Source organism: Sciurus vulgaris (assembly GCF_902686455.1).
Source record: "Sciurus vulgaris genome assembly, chromosome: 2".
Classification (NCBI taxonomy): Eukaryota; Metazoa; Chordata; class Mammalia; order Rodentia; family Sciuridae; genus Sciurus; species Sciurus vulgaris.
In genome coordinates this window covers 162,334,593-162,356,124 of record NC_136462.1, presented here as the reverse complement: position 1 = coordinate 162,356,124, position 21,532 = coordinate 162,334,593, and the positions used below count along the sequence as shown (strand labels likewise).

Here is a 21,532-nt window from a genome sequence, read left to right as displayed (position 1 = left end):
ATAGACCACAACACAATAATACTAGGTGATTTTAACACGCCGCTCTCACCACTGGACAGATCTTCCAGACAAAAATTGAGCAAAGAAACCATAGATCTCAACAACACAATCAATAATTTAGACTTAACGGACATTTATAGAATATTCCATCCAACCAAGAGTGAATACACTTTCTTCTCAGCAGCACATGGATCCTTCTCTAAAATAGACCATATATTATGCCACAAAGCTAATGTTAGCAAATACAAGAAGATAGAGACACTAGCATGTATTCTATCAGATCATAATGGATTGAAGTTAGAAATAAATGAAAGAGTAAAACACAGAAACTATTCCAACATCTGGAGGTTAAACAATATGCTATTATATGATGAATGGATAACAGAAGATATTAAGAAGGAAATTAAAAAATTCTTAGAGGTAAATGAGAACAAAGAAACATCATATCAAAACCTCTGGGACACTATGAAAGCAGTACTTAGAGGGAAATTTATTTCATGGAGCGCATTTAATAAAAGAAGTAAAACTCAACAAATAAACAACCTAACACTACAGCTCAAAGCCTTAGAAAAAGAAGAACAGAACAGCACCAAAAGTAGTAGAAGACAGGAAATTGTTAAACTCAGAGCTGAAATCAATGAAATTGAAACAAAAGAAACAATACAAAAAATTGACAAAATAAATAGTTGGTTCTTCGAAAAAATAAACAAAATTGATAAACCTTTAGCCACACTAACAAAGAGAAGACGAGAGAAAACCCAAATCACTAAAATTCGGAATGAACAAGGAAATATCACTACAGACAGGATGGAAATACAAAACATAATTAGAAGCTATTTTGAAAATCTATACTCCAACAAAATAGAAAATTTCGAAGACATCAACAGGTTTCTAGAGACATATGAATTGCCTAAACTGAACGAGGAGGACATACACAATTTAAATAGACCAATTTCAAGTACTGAAATAGAAGAAGTCATCAAAAGCCTACCAACAAAGAAAAGTCCGGGACCAGATGGGTTCTCAGCCGAGTTCTACAAAACCTTTAAGGAAGAGCTCATTCCAATACTTCTCAAAGTATTCCATAAAATAGAAGAGGAGGGAACCCTCCCAAACTCATTCTATGAAGCCAATATCACACTGATACCTAAACCAGACAGAGACTCATCAAGGAAAGAAAATTTCAGACCAATATCCTTAATGAACATCGACGCAAAAATTCTCAACAAAATTTTAGCAAATCGCATACAAAAACATATTAAAAAGATAGTGCACCATGATCAAGTGGGTTTCATCCCAGGGATGCAAGGTTGGTTCAACATCAGGAAATCAATAAACGTAATTCACCATATTAATAGACTTAAAGTCAAGAATCACATGATTATTTCAATAGACGCAGAAAAAGCATTTGATAAAATTCAGCACCCCTTCATGCTCAAAACACTAGAACAAATAGGGATAGTGGGAACATTCCTTAATATTGTAAAGGCCATTTATGCTAAGCCCATGGCTAATATCATTCTAAATGGTGAAAAGCTGAAAGCATTCCCCCTAAAAACTGGAACAAGGCAGGGATGCCCTCTTTCACCACTTCTATTCAACATCGTTCTTGAGACTCTGGCCAGAGCAATTAGACAAACCAAAGAAATTAAAGGGATACGAATTGGAAAAGAAGAACTCAAACTATCCCTGTTCGCTGATGACATGATTATATATTTAGAGGAACCTGGAAATTCCACCAGAAAACTCTTAGAACTCATAAGTGATTTCAGTAAAGTAGCAGGTTACAAGATCAATGCCCATAAATCCAACGCATTTTTATACATAAGTGATGAATCTTCAGAAAGAGAAATTAGGAAAACTACCCCATTCACAATAGCCTCGAAAAAAATAAAATACTTGGGAATCAATCTCACAAAAGAGGTGAAAGACCTCTACAATGAGAACTATACAACACTAAAGAAAGAAATTAAAGAACACCTTAGAAGATGGAAAGATCTTCCATGTTCTTGGATAGGAAGAATTAATATTGTCAAAATGGCCATACTACCTAAAGTGCTATACAAATTCAATGCAATTCCAATTAAAATCCCAATGACGTACCTTACAGAAATAGAGCAGGCAATTATGAAATTCATCTGGAAGAATAAGAAACCCAGAATAGCTAAAGCAATCCTTAGCAGGAAGAGTGAAACAGGGGGTATTGCAATACCAGATCTTCAACTCTACTACAAAGCAATAGTAACAAAAACGGCATGGTATTGGTACCAAAATAGAAAGGTAGATCAATGGTACAGAATAGAGGACACGGACACAAACCCAAATAAATACAATTTTCTCATACTAGACAAAGGGGCCAAAAATATGCAATGGAGAAAAGATAGCCTCTTCAACAAATGGTGCTGGGAGAATTGGAAATCCATATGCAACAGAATGAAACTAAACCCATATCTCTCACCATGCACGAAACTAAACTCAAAATGGATTAAGGACCTCGGAATCAGACCAGAGACCCTGCAGATTATAGAAGAAAAAGTAGGTCCAAATCTTCATCTTGTTGGTCTAGGACCAGACTTCCTTAACAGGACTCCCATAGCACAAGAAATAAAAGCTAGAATCAACCACTGGGATAGATTCAAACTAAAAAGCTTTCTCTCAGCAAAGGAAACTATCAGCAATGCGAAGAAAGAGCCTACAGAGTGGGAGAATATCTTTGCCAATCATACTTCAGATAGAGCACTAATCTCCAGAATCTATAAAGAACTCAAAAAACTCTACTCCAAGAATTCAAACAGTCCAGTCAACAAATGGGCTAAGGAAATGGCACCAGTTACAACCAGGCTTTGCAAGCTCGCACCTACTGTATAACTTTGGCTCCGTTGATGGCCGTGCATCTTCAATCAGAATCTATATATGAATATGTGCACATATTCCTTAAGTGCATATAATTTAGAACTAAAAATCTTTACGGTTAGATGAAACATCAGAAATAGGAGAGAATAACACCACAGAGGAATAGCTCAGCCTGAACAGTGTGGCAGACCCGGCCAGTAGATCTCATGTGGTTTCTTTGCTCCCTTATGTTCGTTGGGTACGGTTATGGCGTTTGCAGGCTTGAAGGTGAAGAGCTGAAGGTAACTGGTGCTGGAGAGAGGAGCCTTATTTTTTATTATGGCAGCTTGCTATTTTTGTAACATGATGATTGAGTTGAACACAATCAAAGTACAGTAGTAACTGATCTCCCCTTCTTCCTGAATGAGTGAGCAGATGATTAAATATTGACACCAGCATCCTGGAGCGTATCCGAATGAGCAGTGTTTGGCAGCTGCCTCTGTTGAAATGATGCTGTGTTTGGATTGTGGTCTGGGGCTTCAGAGCGCTGCTTGGCCTCTCCTTTCTTCTATGGAGCGCTCACCATTCAAACAGGACAGATTTGGCAAAATGCTGGTTAGGTTGAGTCTTGCTTGCCTCCACTTGGTCACCTGTGTATGAATCCAATGGTTTTGTTTTGCTTTTTGTTTTTTGGTTTTTTTCCTGGCCTTTATATATATATATATATATATATATATATATATATATATATATAAACAGTTTTTAGCTGATATTCATGAAGAGAGTGAGTACTTGGAACTGTGCCGCCAATGAAAGGAAATCCTAAGGAAGTACATTTCTTTACAGAGCTGTGTCATGCCATCCTTTGGGCCCTCTGCTGGAAAAGTAGAATCAAGTCTCAAATAATTGCCTTTTTAATTGTATCCTCTAGTATTATAGATGTAGGACAGTACTGTATCATACTCTGTGAATGTAAAACCTCTTGTACCTGCTTTATGATACGTAGTAGTGACCGTGCTTTATCAGAGCTGTTTTTAATGATGTTACTCTAGAATGTTATGTTTTCAGATGATGATTGAGAAGCTAATAAAAAAAAAAAAAAAAAATGGTGCCAGGTATCACAACAGTAACAGAATTTTGCTGTTTTCTCGGGTTTTGTTTTGTTTTTGTTTTTTTACCACCACTGCCCCCCCCCCCCCCCCCCCCAGCCCTGGCCCCTTTTTTTAATGGAGTGTGCTGGATGTCTCTATAATTTTGTTCAGATGACTGCAGAACCTGGAAAAGCTGTTGCTGCTATTGATGCATAACATACTGCTATTATTGGTCTTTTTATATAAATATAAATATATATATATATATACATATATATATAATTTGAATTTTTGGAAACTTTAGCTGTGCTGTCAACTTTGGAAAAAGTATCCCAGTTTACCGTGTTGAGTTGGCATTGTACAGAAATTAACAGCCATATTGGTCTAGAAACGTTAAACTTAATTTTTTTCCATTTGTACAGGGGTAACGCACTGTATTAAATATGTAAGGTCTTATCTACGTGGGTTTGATTACAGAAACTAATAAAGTATTCTCTAAATAATGAAAAAAAAAAAAAAAAAAAAAAAAAAATAAAAGCCCCCTGTTCCTGCTGATGGGCAGAATTACAGTCTTTGGAACAGGAATCCCCTGTGTTTCTCCTATGCTAGCAAAGCAACAAAACTTTTTCCTTTTTCTCATTGGACTGGCATTGGGGACAAGGACTCATTTTTTGGTAACAACCTCTATGATGGAAAGACACATGCATTCAATCTCTCTCCCTCTGGCCTGTGCACAAACACACACACACACACACACACACACAATCTCCACGTTTGTATCAAAGCAACAAAACTTTAATCCTGAATTATGTCCAGTAAACACTCTAATCAAAGAGCTTTTTAAAAATACTGTATATTACATATATAATATTTATACCTTGAATATTGCACACACTATTTTTAAATACTACATACAAAAAAAAAAAAATCAGCCATTTGTTTCACATTACTTGCAAAGTTCACCTAATAGAAAAAAAAAATTTTTTTCCATATGCTCCAAACTCCAGGAGTCAGCAAAAGCAGCAGCACTCCTGATAGAAACCCACCCAACGCATCAGAACTCTCACTCCCCACCAGAAAATCTACCTTTTCTCTATCCAGCCCAGTCCTACTTCTCTCCTTTGTCCCTTCAGCCTTCTTTCTCCAAACCCAAACTACCTGCTTTTTCTCTTTGTTAAAACAAACAACAAAAAGACAGACAAAACACCTGCCTTCTGCCAAGCCTGGGTTTGCAATGCCCAGGTGAGGGTTGGGATCCGAGCCAAGCTCTAAGCCTCCAATGAGGAGTAAAGGAGTTTTAAAAGATGTCATTACAGGAGCCAAATTCTGCCCAGGTGGACAGGATCTTGCTCTCTCCTTCCTTTCCTCTCACCATTAATCGGAAGGGCAGTCAACAGGCGCCACTTCCATGCCCTTGTTGCTCACACACATGGACCCTAACCCTAACCCTGCAGCTATGGCAGCACCTCTCACTGCTCAACTTGAACAATCCCCTCCAGAGCCATTTAGCCTACTCCGGTAGCCTAACCCAGCCAGCTGGGATCAGGCCTTGACCTGCACAGCCTTCCACCTGGTGAGCTCTCTCCTTCCTGAGCCTCAAATCCTAGGTAAGGAATGACAATCTACTCTCCTGCTTTTCTCCCTATCGCTCCACTGCTGAGTCCTCCACTCTTGCCTCCTTTATTGTGCCTGTCAGTAACAACAATGATGGAAAGAAACAGTAGCAGCAATGCTTTACTGAATGGTTACTACACAAATGGGAGGTGTGCTGAACATGCCTTACACACTACTTCATCTCATCTCCCCAGCAACATATGTAGCATTATTTTACAGTAATGGTTCTCAAATATGATCTCAGAACCTGTTCACACTCAAAAATTACAAAGGAGCCTGAAGAGTTTTTAATTAACATCAGTCATATCCAATGAAAATTACCATATTAGAAATTAAAACTGAGAAACGTTTTAAACACACAGTCCACAGACCCAAAACATCATTATACATCATAGTCAATGTACATGGAAAACACTGTATACTCATGAAAAAATGGAAGTAAAATAGGCACATAACATCTTAGTATTACTGTGAAAACAGTTTTGACTTCATGAACCCCTAAAAGTCTCAACAATTCACATCTGTCCCTGGAACATACCTGGGAGAATTGCTGTTTTATAAAACAAGCAAGTAAGCCTTACAGAGTAAAAGCAACTACCCAAGACCCTCAGCCAGCTACTGAAGAGCTCTGGCCTCTACTCTGGTTATACAGTACTGCTGTCCCCTTCCTCTTCTTTACTAAAGTCTTCCAGAAGACAACATTCACTTTCATCACAGTGACCATCACCTTCAAGTTGAGACAGTCAGGAAACCCCCAAGAAAAGCAGCAGTATGAAGACAATAAAAACTCAAAGTTGGAGAACAGACAGTCAGTGCCCCCACCTGACTCCCCACCACACCCAAAAGGGCAAATGCACTCCTGGACTTTAACTCCCAGACTGTTAGCTATTAAAAGTATGGCATGTGCTTTTCTCTGCCCTCCCACCTGCACTCAAGGCTTGTTAGTTATTAAAAGCATGATAATGCCTTTCCCTACCCTTTCACTCTCAGTCTTATCAGCTGCAAAAAACAGGTGCATCATTAAGGCCAGGATTCCACACACCCCCCCCCCCGCCCCGCCATGACTCTCCAAGGACAGTCAACATAAAAGATAAAATTGTAGGGGAGTCACCAAAACAACAAACTCCCGGAATCCTTAACTTGTTACTCACATGATTTATGTTTTCTTCCACTCCCCACCTATGTATTCTCTAAACAGCTCCAGGAACTCAACTTAACCACAGGGCAAAGATGTTTATGCAGGATGCAGTGTCAATATGAGAGATATACATTTGGTGCCAGGATGACAGGAACACTACCCTGTCCCTCAATGTTGAAATGCTGACCATGGAAAAGAAAAACAACTTTTGATATGCACCTGAACATATTAACATTCTAAACTCTAGAGGAGCCCTACCACCCTTTCACTGGAATAAAGACAGATCTCCCTCTTTGTCCTTAGAGCCAGCTTGACACTCTCTTTGTCAGTGCTGTGTCTCCTTTCTGCTCCTGCAAGAAGTCTCAATAAGAATCTTGCTCCTGGAAAGGAAGATCAGTAGAGGAAGGAGAACAGGAGGAGGGAGGAAAAGTGGTGGGGGTGGGGAACAGGGATTGAAATCAAATTTCATGCATGCATAATGTTGTTAAAATGAACCCAACTACTATGTATAACTATAATGCTCTAATACTAAGAAGAGTCTTGCTCCTGTAGCAATTGTGCTTTATCTGATTCCTCTGATGCAAAGAATCCACCCAACCAGTAACATAATGACCTCCAAATGTGCATTTGCAGAGCTGATAACTCACCCTTACCTCACCTCCTAATCCCTGGATTTCCCATTGGAATCCTGAGCCAACTCAAGTGGCCACCATGCACCTCCATCCACCCTAGTCAGCTCCGTGCCCAGCATTTCCACCTTTGGGAAAAGTCACTCTTCCACTTAATAAGGTCAACCACTCAGCCATCCTTGACTCCTCCACCTCTCTCCTGCTGATTGGTGTTTGCAATGTCTCTTGCAACTACAAAAGCAACTACAAAACAGAGTATATATTGTTCCTACACAAACAAGAGGATGCGAATACACTAGGTTTGAAAGTAGTTATTTAGGGATCATGGAATCAAGAGTGACTTGCAGTTTGATTTTTTTTTTTTTTTTTTTTTTTTGTACTCTCGTACACATAACACATCTTTTATAAGCATGTGTTATTTTCACAATAAAAATAAGTTTTGTTTGTAAGTTTTGTCCCTTGGTGCTGCCCTCTTCTATCACTATTTCAACTTAGTCCAGAATCAAATCAGAGTGGGTCATATTTCAGCTCTTTATGCACTCTGCGCTCAGGCATCCTGAACTCTATGATGCACAGAGTCAGGAAAGTCAATGGCATGCTAGTGTATAAAAACTACTTTGCACAGCACTTGGCAAATAATAAAAACATGTTCATTGTTGCTATGCTGGTATTACTATATCCATACACAATACCATTAGATGAAACATCTGAAAACACCAATTGGCAAGTGATAGTCCCATTTTAAAACCATCAGTAAGTTCTAATATTTACAGAACTTTCACTTTGGGGCCTGGCCCTGTCAGAAATGTTACTTATTCCATCACCACTTCAACCCAATAAGGAGGGTCCTGTGAAGACCACTATCTTACAGATGAAGAAAGTGAAGCACAGAACTAAAGTGCCAGATGTGAAGCTCGGAATGGTAGAGCTGGCATTCATCAAGTCCTGTTCAGACATACTGCCCAGAATTTTCCACCAATGTGGACATGTTCTACATCTAGCCTGTTTAACACATGGCTATGGGGCATTTGAAGTGCCTACTGCCCGAAAAACTAAAATTTTGACTTAAAGCTCATGTGGCCAATAGCTATATACTGGTGAGCACAGGACTTTAGAGAACAAAAGCCCAAACCCACATGTTTAACAAAGTAAAGCCCCTCTCAACCAGTACTTACAAAAACTTTCAACTGCTCTTTAAAATCCCTAATACACTAAATTTGTTCCTACCTCCTAGTCAACCCCTGTACTCCCCTCATTCAAGTCTTCCCCACTCACAGGAGGACTTTAGGGAGTTAGAATAAGGTAAGACAGACTTGGGTTCAAATCCTGCCTCCACATTGTCCAAGTGTGTGACTTTAGGCAGGCTGGTTCAGTCTGGATCTTTGTTCTTCATCTGTACAATGGGCTGGCAATACCAATTTTCAAAAAAACATCTGCCAAGTCCTTACCAATTACTGTACTTAGAAAATGGTCACTAGAGATTCAAGATGGTGGACTAGAGGGTGGCTGCCTTTCGTGTTGCTCCAGGACTCAGGACTCAAGAAGAGGAGATATAGAGAGACTTGGGACCAACTCAAAGCAGCTGGGTGAGTCTCTCCCATTGGGGAGGTGTCCCGGATGGGGCGGTACGAACGCAGGGAACTTTGTGAAGTAGAGCTGCCGGCGAGACACTCCCCCCCCCCCCCCAGCAGTGAACGCGGACAACTGGGAGCATCGGAGAGGTGGCTGCTCAGCACAGCGCTTGGACTCAGTGCAACCCACCCGGGCTCTGGGAGGCTGCCCAAAGGAGAGGGTGCGCAGTGAGCTGTTTGGACTGAAAGCGACCACCCCTGAACACAGGGGGCTGCCCAGAGGAGAAGGAGAAATACGGGCCCGCACATCGCTTAGACTTGGAGCAGCTGCACCAGGGCTCCAGGCGGCTATCCGGAGGAGCAGCGTGGACTCAGGACTCAAGAAGAGGAGATATTGAGAGACTTGGGACCAACTCAAAGTAGCCGGGTGAGTCTCTCCCATTGGGGAGGCGTCCCGGATGGGGCGGTACGAACGCAGGGAACTTTGTGAAGTAGAGCTGCCGGCGAGACACCCCTCCCCCCGCTGGAGCAGTGAACGCGGACGACTGGGAGCATCGGAGAGGTGGCTGCTTAGCACAGCGCTTGGACTCAGTGCAACCCACCCGGGTTCTGGGAGGCTGCCCAAAGGAGAGGGTGCACGGTGAGCTGCTTGGACTGAAAGCGACCACCCCTGAACACAGGGGGCTGCCCAGAGGAGAAGGAGAAATATGGGCCCCGCACGTCGCTTGGACTTGGAGCAGCTATGCCAGGGCTCCGGGCGGCTATCCGGTGGAGCAGCGTGGTGAGTGGTTTGGACCCAGAGCATCCACTCCTAAACACAGGGGGGTTGTCTGGAGAAGGAGGAGGAGCGCGGCGGGGTGCTTGGGCTCGAAGTGACTGCACCAGGGCTACGGGTGGCAGTCGGGACGGGGAGGTGCACAGTGAGTTGCTGGGACTCGTGAGGAATGCACCAGATCTCTGGGTGACTGCCTGGTGGAGAAGGAGGTGCGTGGTGGGTCACTTGGACTTAGAGCGACTGCACGGAACACCAGGTGGCTGCCAGAGGAAAAGGCGTGTGGTGGGTCACTGGGACTCCGAGCGACTGTAAGGGTCACCAGGTGGCTGCTCAGAGGAGGGGCCGCATAGCCAGGCGAAAAGTGCAGAGCAGGGTCCCAGGGCCTAGGCGGCTTCTTGGTGGAAGAGCCGCACAGACAAACTGAGGGGCAGAGCGAAGGCTCCAGGACTGCAGGCAGCTTCTCTGAGGAGAGGCAGCCTAAGGAGATTCGTCTGCGAAGGGCAAGGCTTCCAGGCCCAGGAGGTAGGTCCGGGTCCCTGGGAACATTGCAGAAGAAGGCTGCCCAGCCCAGGCGGTAGTTGTGAATTGAACGGAACCTCTGGGAGGGGAACCGACCAGCGAGACCTCCCCACCAGGTGAGTCCTCCCTGTCGGGTGAGGTTCTCCCAAAAGGACTGTAAAACCAGAGACACAAGACCAAACTGGCCTTGCATCAGCCCACATCCTACTTCCCCTTTGGATGACCATTCGTCATCAAGTGAAGGTACCTCTGCCCACTAGCAGGGAATATACACCACCAGAAGGCCACCACCCCTAGGGAGTCAGCTTCCTTGTGGAGCACCGCATTATCAACTTCCTCCAAGACTTCAGGCTATTGAAGGCTAAGAGGGGATATACTAGAAATCTTCAGGGATATTATAAGTCAATAGAGGAAATCTGCAATATCACAGCGGTCAACTGATACCTGTACAATATGAGAAAACAAGGAAAGAAAATGCTGCAAACAAATCTAGATGTTACATCAATGAAACCCAACGACAGCATGGCAGAAGAAATGACAGAAAGGGAGTTAAGAATGTACATAATTAAAATGATAAGGGAAGCAAATGACGAGATGAAAGAGCAAATGCAGGCACTGAATGATCGCACCAATCGACAGTTAAAAGAGCAAATACAGGAAGCAAAAGATCATTTCAATAAAGAGTTAGAGATATTGAAAAAAAAACAAACAGAAATCCTTGACATGAAGGAAACAATAAACCAAATTAAGAACTCCATAGAAAGCATAACCAATAGGATAGAACACCTGGAAGACAGAACCTCAGATATGGAAGACAAAATATTTAACCTTGAAAACAAAGTGGACCAAACAGAGAAGATGGTAAGAAATCATGAACACAATCTCCAAGAACTATGGGATATCATGAAAAGGCCAAATTTAAGAATTATTGGGATTGAGGAAGGCTTAGAGAAACAGACCAAAGGAATGAACAATCTATTCAATGAAATAATATCAGAAAATTTACCAAATCTGAAGAATGAAATGGAAAATCAAGTTCAAGAGGCCTATAGGACTCAAATACACAAAATTACAACAGACCCACACCAAGGCTCATTATAATGAAAATACCTAACACACGAAATAAAGACAGAATTTTAAAGGCTGTGAGACAAAAGAACCAAATTACATTCAGGGGGAAACCAATACAGATATCAGCAGATTTTTCAATCCAGACCCTAAAAGCTAGAAGGGCCTGGAACAACATTTTTCAAGCCCTGAAAGAAAATGGATGCCAACCAAGAATCTTATACCCAGCAAAACTTACCTTCAAATTTGATGATGAAATAAAATCCTTCCATGATAAACAAAAACTAAAAGAATTTACAAAAAGAAAGCCAGCATTACAGAACATTCTCAGCAAAATATTCCACGAGGAAGAGATGAAAAACAAAGAAGCAAATCAGCAATGGGAGGAACTATCCTAAAGGAGTTGTCAAATAAAGGAAGAAGCAAGTCGTGTCAAAATAAATAAATAAATAAATAAATAAAATGAACCAAATGACCGGGAATACTAATCATATCTCAATAATAATCCTGAATATTAATGGCCTGAACTCATCAAACAAAAGACATAGACTGGCAGATTGGATCAGAAAGAAAGATCCAACAATATGTTGCCTGCAAGAGACTCACCTCATAGAAAGAGATACCCATAGACTAAAGGTGAAAGGATGGGGAAAACCATACAATGCACATGGACTCAGCAAAAAAGCTGGGGTATCCATCCTCATTTCAGATACTGTGGACTTCAAGTCAAAACTAGTCAGAAGGGATAAAGAAGGACATTACACACTGCTTAAGGGAACCATAAATCAGCAAGATATAACAATCATAAACATCTATGCCCCAAACAGTGGCTCATCCATGTACGTCAAACAAATCCTTCTCAATTTCAGAAACCAAATAGACCATAACACAATAATACTAGGTGATTTTAACACACCTCTCTCACCACTGGACAAATCTTCCAAACAAAAATTGAACAAAGAAACCATAGATCTCAATAACACAATCAATAATTTAGACTTAACGGACATTTATAGAATATACCATCCAACCAAGAGCAAATACACTTTCTTCTCAGCAGCACATGGATCCTTCTCTAAAATAGACCATATATTATGCCACAAAGGTAATGTAAGCAAATACAAGAAGATAGAGACACTACCTTGTATTCTATCAGATCATAATGGATTGAAATTAGAAATAAATGAAAGAGTAAAAAACAGAAGCTACTCCAACACCTGGAGATTAAACAATATGCTATTACATGATGAATGGATAACAGAAGATATTTGGAAGGAAATTAAAAAATTCTTAGAGGTAAATGAGAACAAAGAAACATCATATCAAAATCTTTGGGAAACTATGAAAGCAGTACTTAGAGGAAAATTTATTTCATGGAGCACATTCAATAAAAGAAGTAAAAATCAACAAATAAACAACCTAACACTACAGCTCAAAGCCCTAGAAAAAGAACAGACCAACACCAAAAGTAGTAGAAGACAGGAAATAGTTAAACTCAGAGCTGAAATCAACGAAATTGAAACAAAAGAAACAATACAAAAAATTGACAAAATAAATAGTTGGTTCTTTGAAAAAATAAACAAAATTGATAAACCCTTAGCCACTCTAACAAAGAGAAGACGAGAGAAAACCCAAATCACTAAAATTTGGAATGAACAAGGAAATATCACAACAGACACGACTGAAATACAAAACATAATTAGAAGCTATTTTGAAAAGCTATATTCCAACAAAACAGAAAATTTCGAAGACATCAACAGGTTTCTAGAGACATATGAATTGCCTAAATTGAACGAGGAGGACATACACAATTTAAATAGAACAATTTCAAATAATGAAGTAGAAGAGGTCATCAAAAGCCTACCAACAAAGAAAAGTCCAGGACCAGATGGGTTCTCAGCTGAGTTCTACAAAACCTTTAAAGAAGAGCTCATTCCAATACTTCTCAAAGTATTCCATGAAATAGAAGAGGAGGGAACGCTCCCAAACTCATTCTATGAAGCCAATATTACCCTGATACCCAAACCAGACAGAGACGAATCGAGGAAAGAAAATTTCAGACCGATATCATTAATGAACATTGACGCAAAAATTCTCAATAAAATTTTAGCAAATCACATACAAAAATATATTTAAAAGATAGTGCACCATGATCAAGTGGGTTTTATCCCAGGGATGCAAGGTTGGTTCAACATCCGGAAATCAATAAATGTAATTCACCATATCAATAGACTTAAAGTCAAGAATCACATGATTATTTCAATAGATGCAGAAAAAGCATTTGATAAAATACAGCACCCCTTCATGCTCAAAACACTAGAAAAAATAGGGATAGTGGGAACATTCCTTGACATTGTAAAGGCCATCTATGCTAACATGGCTAATATCATTCTAAATGGTGAAAAACTGAAAGCATTCCCCCTAAAAACTAGAACAAGACAGGGATGCCCTCTTTCACCACTCCTATTCAATATAGTTCTTGAGACTCTAGCCAGAGCAATTAGACAGACCAAGGAAATTAAAGGAATACGAATAGGAAAAGAAGAACTCAAACTATCCCTATTTGCGGATGATTTGATTATATACTTAGAGGAACCAGGAAATTCCACCAGAAAACTTTTAGAACTCATAAGTGAATTCAGTAAAGTAGCAGGTTACAAGATCAATGCTCATAAATCCAATGCATTTTTATACATAAGTGATGAATCCTCAGAAAGAGAAATTAGGAAAACTATCCCATTCACAATAACATCGAAAAAAATAAAATACTTGGGAATCAATCTCACAAAAGAGGTGAAAGACCTCTACAATGAGAACTACAGAACACTAAAGAAAGAAATTAAAGAAAACCTTAGAAGATGGAAAGATCTCCCATGTTCTTGGATAGGCAGAATTAATATTGTCAAAATGGCCATACTACCTAAAGTGCTATACAGATTCAATGCAATTCCAATTAAAATCCCAATGATGTACCTTACAGAAATAGAGCAAGCAATCATGAAATTCATCTGGAAGAATAAGAAACCCAGAATAGCTAAAGCAATCCTTCGCAGGAAAAATGAAGCAGGGGGTATCACAATATCCGAACTTCAACTTTATTACAAAGCAATAGTAACAAAGACGGCACGGTATTGGTACCAAAATAGACAGGTAGATCAATGGTACAGAATAGAGGACACGGACACAAACCCAAATAAATACAACTTTCTAATACTAGACAAAGGTGCCAAAAATATGCAATGGAGAAAAGATAGCCTCTTCAACAAATGGTGCTGGGAGAATTGGAAATCCATATGCAACAGAATGAAACTAAACCCATATCTCTCACCCTGCACAAAACTCAACTCAAAATGGATTAAGGACCTTGGAATCAGACCAGAGACTCTGCAGATTATAGAAGAAAAAGTAGGTCCCGATCTTCAACATGTCGGCCTAGGACCAGACTTCCTCAACAGGACACCCATAGCACAAGAAATAAAAGCAAGAATCAATAACTGGGACAGATTCAAACTAAAAAGCTTTCTCTCAGCAAAGGAAACTATCAGTAATGTGAAGAAAGAGCCTACAGAGTGGGAGAATATCTTTGCCAATCATACTTCAGATAGAGCACTAATCTCCAGAATCTATAAAGAACTCAAAAAAACTCTACACCAAGAATACAAATAATCCAATCAACAAATGGGCTAAGGAAATGAACAGACACTTCACAGAAGAAGATGTACAAGCAATCAACAAACATATGAAAAAATGTTCAACATCTCCAGTAATAAGAGAAATGCAAATCAAAACCACCCTAAGATTCCATCTCACCCCAATTAGAATGGCGGTTATCAAAAATACAAGCAACAGGTTTTGGCGAGGATGTGGGGAGAAAGGTACACTCATACATTGCTGGTGGGGCTGCAAATTAGGGCAGCCACTCTGGAAAGCAGTGTGGAGATTCCTTAGAAAACTTGGAATGGAACCACCATTTGACCCAGCTATCCCACTCCTTGGTCTATACCCAAAGGACTTAAAATCAGCATACTACAGAGATACAGCCATATCAATGTTCATAGCTGCTCAATTCACAATAGCCAGATTGTGGAACCAACCTAGATGTCCTTCAATTGATGAGTGGATAAAGAAACTGTGGTATATATATACAATGGAATATTACTCTGCCATAAAGAACGATAAAATTATGGCATTTGCAGGCAAATGGATGAAATTGGAGACCATCATGCTAAGTGAGATAAGCCAATCTCAAAAAATTAAAGGACGAATGATCTCGCTGATAAGTGGATGATGACATATAAGGGGGAGGGTGGGGGGAGTTAGTGTTAGGGTTAGGGTTAGGGTTAGGGTTAAAGTTAGGGAGGGGGACAAGAATGGAGGAAGAAAGGACTGTTTAGAGGGAAAAGGAGGGTGGGAGGGGTGGGGGGGAAGGGAAAAAATAATAGAATGAATCAAACATCATTACCATATGTAAATTTATGATTATACAAATGGTATGCCTTTAACCCATGTACAAACAGACAAACAACATGTATCCCATTTGTTTACAATAAAAAAAAAAAAAAAGAAAATGGTCACTAGCAATACCCCCTCAGAACTGGATCTAACTCAACCCTCTTGTCTGTGACACCCCAGAGAGCTCTTCCCCCAGGCTCTAGAGTTCCCTAGAGAGGATTCACCTCATTCCACATTGTCACTGATTTAGCAGTGTCTTATGGGCCACTAAACCAGCAGTTCCCAGAGGCCAAAGGCTCCAGTCATCTGTGAACCCAGTCAACTGTGAACCCTGAAACCACAAGTATCTACACAAAGGATTCTGAAGGAACTGGAACAGGCTCAGCCCAGCACTATTAACTGAGATTTCTGTCTCCCCTCCATAAAATGATTATAAAAACCCCTCTGTCAGTCAGTAGGTGGGAGAAGAAATGCAGTTGCCAAGGTAGAGAGATGAGTATGGGGCCTGGAAGGAAAGCATCTATACAGATCACTTCCCATCCTTAACACAAGAGCTTTTGGCCATCACCACAGAACAAGGACACTAACCAGGAACTACTTTCTCTCTGATACCACCTTGTTCTTGCACTGGGAAGACTACCAGTTTGGGTCTTTGTACCTTATCTGTACAATGGACTAGCGATACCAACTTCCAAAAAGTACTAAGGATACTAATCCCAGTCAAAATATCAGTGGCATTTTTTTTTTTCTCTCTTGAACTTGAGAGACATGACACTAAAAATTCCACCTGAGTTCCTAATCAAGAAGAAAGGCTGAAAACAGGCAGAAAAGGGAAAGAATTGGGTGACTTTGCCTTAGATAAGGAAACAGCCACAAAGGTAGCACACTGCCAGTCCTTTATGAATATTTTTAGTAAAACATTTTTTAAAGTTTGTTTTTGAATAAAGATACAATCATTAAACTGCAAAAATAATACTATTAGTTAATTTTATTTTTTATTTACTTATCTTTTTTGTTTGTTTGTTTTTTGGTGGTGGTGCTGGGAATGAAACCCAGGGCCTCTCCACCATACTAAGCAAACACTCTACTAAAAGCCACAGCCCTGGTCCAACAAGTTATCTCTGAAGCCTCTGCTAGATACAAGATACCATGTGGAGAGCTTGATTCTCAAGTATTCTCTCATTTGAATCCCATATTGTGTTTTTTCACACTGTCAACTACAACACATAGGTCCAACCAGAAATCAATTTAGTGATCTACAAATAGCATTTGTTAATAAAACAACAGAGTAAGGTGGATTAGCAAGTATAAGAGCGAACTACATATAATTCATGTACACCTCACAGGTCCTTCTTCTTCTCTACAGATCTACAATTTAAAATGTATTTCTCGGGGCTGGGGTTGTGGCTCAGTGGAAGGGCGCTTGTGTAGCATGTGTGAGGCACTGGGTTCGATTCTCAGCACCACATATAAATAAATTAAAAAAATAAAGTCCATCCACAACTAAAATTATTTAAAAAAAATAATAAAATAAAATGTATTTCTCATTGTGAATCATAGTCAAAACACTTAGGGGGAAACCTTCTTTACAGCTTAGAAAGTTATATGAAACTATTATCACCATTTTTTAAACAAAAAAACTAAGATTTAGAATAATTAAGTCTCTTGCTCAAATTTACCCAGTTCATAAATAAAGGGCAAAATTTTAACCCAGGCACTCTCACCTAAGACTCTGACCCTTTCAACACTGGCAGACCAATGGGGTGGAACATATGGCCCTGAAGGATCATCTAGTGTTTCCATAAGAAAACAAGGAAGTAAGACTAACAGGAAATGGACGAATTAGTTACCAAATTATTATTTTGTTGTCTCTTCAGAGGAAAAACAAATAAACCTATAAAAATGCAAAAAAATAGAACCAATTCAAAAAGAAACTAGGCACAAGAACAAAGAAGTCACAAAAAATATGTATAATAATATATAAATTACTAAATTTTCGCCCACAAAATTCTGAACAAAATTAAGTTTCTGCTAACGATTTACTCATTTGAAAAGCATAGTTGTGACCTTAGGCAAGTTAACTTGTACTATGGTCTAAATGCTTGTGACCCCTAAAATTCAAATGTTAAAATCTAGTTCACAGTAAGATGACATTAAGAGGTGGAGCCTTTGGAAGGTGACTAGGTCCTGAAGGCAGGGCCCTTCTGAATAAGATTAGAACCCCCAAGAGACTTTGTTCAGCCTTCCACCAGGCGAGGACACAGCAACAAGGTACCCTCACCAGACACCCTGTCTACCACAGCCTTGATCTTGGCTCCAGAACCATGAGAAATGTTTGCTATTTTCAAGTCACCCAGTTTATGGTATCTTGCTACAGTCACCCAAAATGACTAAGCAACTATTTCCCACTCTGTAAAATGGCATAACAACAAGTCTCCACCTGCTCAAGGCATTGCAAAGATCAGATTTTGTACCTGATGCTCCTGCCAGAGTCAGGCAGAGAGCAAACTCTCAATCAAGGTGGCTTCTATTATGCCTATGCAAGATAATTGATCCTTTGCATCTGGGATGAGTACTTCTGCCACATAAGCCATAAGGCAGGATAAACAAATAAACTCATCAAATCTTGGTTAGAACCATGCACTCTTGTTCCACACAAAGACAGACTACTGTAAAGGTTCCTAGCTCAGAATCTCAGTATCCCACCACTCTGCCCCTATTCATAAGATCCTGGCTCTGGCTACAACAGCAGCCACACTGAGCTCCAGGTCTCTTTTTATCCTGTTGGTAGCTGCCCCTTGGCCTGAGGCTCCTCTACTCTAAAAATTACCATCAAAAAAAAAAAAATTTTAACAACTTCCATCAATAGGCAACCAACTAAAACTTCTTTCTCCAGAATCAATGGCTCTTTTTAGGTAACATTTAAAAATCACATAAACAAGTTTTTAATTATTTATTACTAAACTATGTATGAGCAATGCGAAAATTCAAACAGTAACAAGGAAAAAAGCTTTCCATCTTCACCTAACATATTCTTCATCAGGTCTCCTCTTTAGAGGTACCCTGTGTTTCTTATGAATTGTCCCATATAGCTAAAGTTGTGTGTACGTACATACACACAACTCTAATCCACTGTACTGTGTGTGTATGCATGTGGACATCTTGCTTTTCTCAAGCCCCTATCTTGGACAGCTTTACGATCAATATTTTTTTTTTTTTCTAAGTGCTGCACATAGCATTACACCAGAGGATTTAGACCTTAATTTTAAGAAATTAAGTCACCATCTTCAGGATATTATTCTCCTTTCCCACCATGACAGCCTGCTGGGCTGGTTTTCCTCTATTTTGCTGCAAGCCATTTTCCTCCCTGGAATCCTAAGAGTTATATTCCAATGTCCAATCCCTGGCTCCCTTTCTTTCTCACCTAACATTCTTAAACTGTTGCCTGTGTGCAAAATATCTCCCAATGATAATCCTAAGACCTAAACCCAAATTTCCAACCTTCTGCTGAACACCTCGAGCAGAGACATGAAAGTCCTCCTTCCCGTAATTCAGATAACAAACAAGGTCAACATACACGTGGCACTCACTCAGTAACACTTACTATACCTCATGCAACTCAACAAATCCAAGAGAAAAAACATCAACTTCACCATCCATTCTCCAAATCATATTCACCTCTTTGAGCATCAAAACTCAGTTAATGACCTACATTTTTCCTCTTAGACCTCTTTCGGATCCATGGAGCTGCCAATCCTGTCAATCATACCAGTGATCTTGGTCTATCTATCCCAGCTTCCCATTACCCCTCTAACACAGATCATGGCTTCCTTCCCTCTTCCCCCAATTGTGATGCCACCAATTGCCTGCTGAGCAAAAATATCAAACCGATCTGTCTCCTCAAAGCACATAGTTTCTGGGCTTATTTTCTGCCATTGGTTCATGAACCTGGGCTTAAGGTCTACATTGTCAAGACACTGAACTCATAGCACCTCTCCCCGAAGGCCCAGTTTTTTAGAGTTATGTAACCATACAATCCCTCCCTCACCAGACAGGGTACTCCTAGAAGACACTCATTAGACATTCATTCACCTGAATACTCAGAACAGCACCCAGCAAAATGCTGTGTATTTGGTAGGTGCTTAATAAATGCTTTCTAATTTATCTAATAGTTTTCTAGTATGTGTTCATATTATTCTGAAGAAGAAAAAGAACTTCTAATACATGAAAATCCATAATAAAGAAAAATCTTTTTAAATCACTTAAATGACTTTGGGGTCTGTTTATCTTGTATGACTGGATATAAAAAGAAACATAAATGTTCTTTTATGGCATAAGTAAAGTCAAACTCTTCCCTAAATAGTTTTAGAAGCAACCAAAACAAAAACTCACACTGATTTCTAAATGCACTTGTTTTCAATAGTTCCAAATCAGAGAAACTTGACAATGGAAAAAATAGACTCAGGTAAGTCAAGAAGGTTCTGGAAATCTCCAGATTTTATGATCTTCTGATGCCCTAATAAGACCTCCAGAAGTTGTTTGTATGACTAAAAGGGAGCGGTCATATAGTAAATCAAATGTCCAACAACTCCAGAAGTTAATAAAAACAAGTTGCTTTGTATGAACTGTGCCCAACAACTTGTGGGATATCCCATTTAAGTACACTTCATTCCTTCAAGTTAAAACAATTTAAAAGGTAACTTTTCCAAAGTATCTTTCTTAACAGTTTACAAAGAGGTCATTGAGAAGGAATGAATACTTTTCAATGAATAAAAAGTGGAATCATTCTGAAAAGCATTACTTAGTAGAAACATAAAACAAGATTAAATTCTACATGTGTTCACAACTCTTCCCCTCAGCATGATTTCAAACAAAGGTAACGTGTCCTTGACTTTTTTCCCAGAAGTCAAAACTTTGGTCAAAGTTTTTCCCATCCCCTCCTTTCACTAGAAGTTAAGAACTGCTAAGTTATTGTTCATAAGTTTGGGTTCATATCCCGAAACTTGAAATCATCTCTAAGAGATTAAAAACAGCATGGTTAATACTTAACAGAACTTCTGAGTGGGCACAAATGAGGGTTGTGCCTGACAGCTCATGGTGCCCCTCACCATTCCCATGTTCCCCCCAAGTATCTTCGTGCAAGTCATATCTTGATGCTTCTGAAAGGGGAAACAAGCAAACTTCCTCACGCTATTGGCCTGGGGACAGTTTATAGGAATCTTCTTCCTGGCCTCTAGAACTCTTTACCTTCAGGGTCCCCTCCAGAACAGAGTGAAAGAGACAACAAGACACTAAGTCCCCCAGGCCCACAGAGGCCCGGGCCTGGACCAGGTGGGCCAGGAGCTTGCCCCTGACACTAAATTCATGCCGGCCTTTCAGCGGAGCTAGAAAACAGCTTCCCCCGGGTGGAGGTAAGGCGAGGGTGGGGGACGAGCGGCCCCACTCACCTGCGATTCATGGGCCGGACTCTCACGGCCACCTTGACTGATGCCATTGCTCATCCCGGCCCGGCCAGGCCCGGTCCAACCCGCGGGGATTCCCACTAGGCCAGTGCCTTGCGGCTGCCGGAGACTCAAGCCACTAGAGCCGCGGCCCCCGCCCACTCACCCCCGCCCCTCGGCTCCGGGCCGGACCTGGAGTCGCGCGGCGGCCCCACCTGCCAGGCCACTGAGCATGCCCAGAGCGACTCCGGCCCGGATGATCCAAGCACCGGGGTTTGGCGGCGGCCCGGGCGGCGCGAAGGGGCGGGGCCAGGATGCCTAGGCAGAGATGGGGCGGAGCCAGGAATGCCCACGGGCGTGACTAACCACAGGACTCAGCCCCACCCCCCACCCCCCCACCCC

General features: G+C 40.6%; 1 protein-coding gene across 4 annotated transcripts in view; it reads right to left on the bottom strand.

The window, feature by feature from the left end:
- The window catches only part of LOC306654672 (kinesin-like protein KIF16B), a gene marked incomplete at its 3' end in the record, with an annotated part of 336,888 nt that extends 315,577 nt beyond the window's left edge, over positions 1 to 21,311 (bottom strand). For 2 of the 4 annotated variants that reach the window (XM_079128488.1, XM_079128489.1), the window contains exon 1: positions 21,137 to 21,311. In XM_079128488.1, the coding sequence (XP_078984614.1) occupies positions 21,137 to 21,183 (47 nt within the window). In that variant the 5' untranslated portion in view covers positions 21,184 to 21,311. The remainder of the gene's footprint in view (positions 1 to 21,136) is intronic. The other 2 variants (XM_079128486.1, XM_079128487.1) reach the window with 1 other exon arrangement.
- Between the last annotated feature and the right edge of the window lie 221 nt (positions 21,312 to 21,532).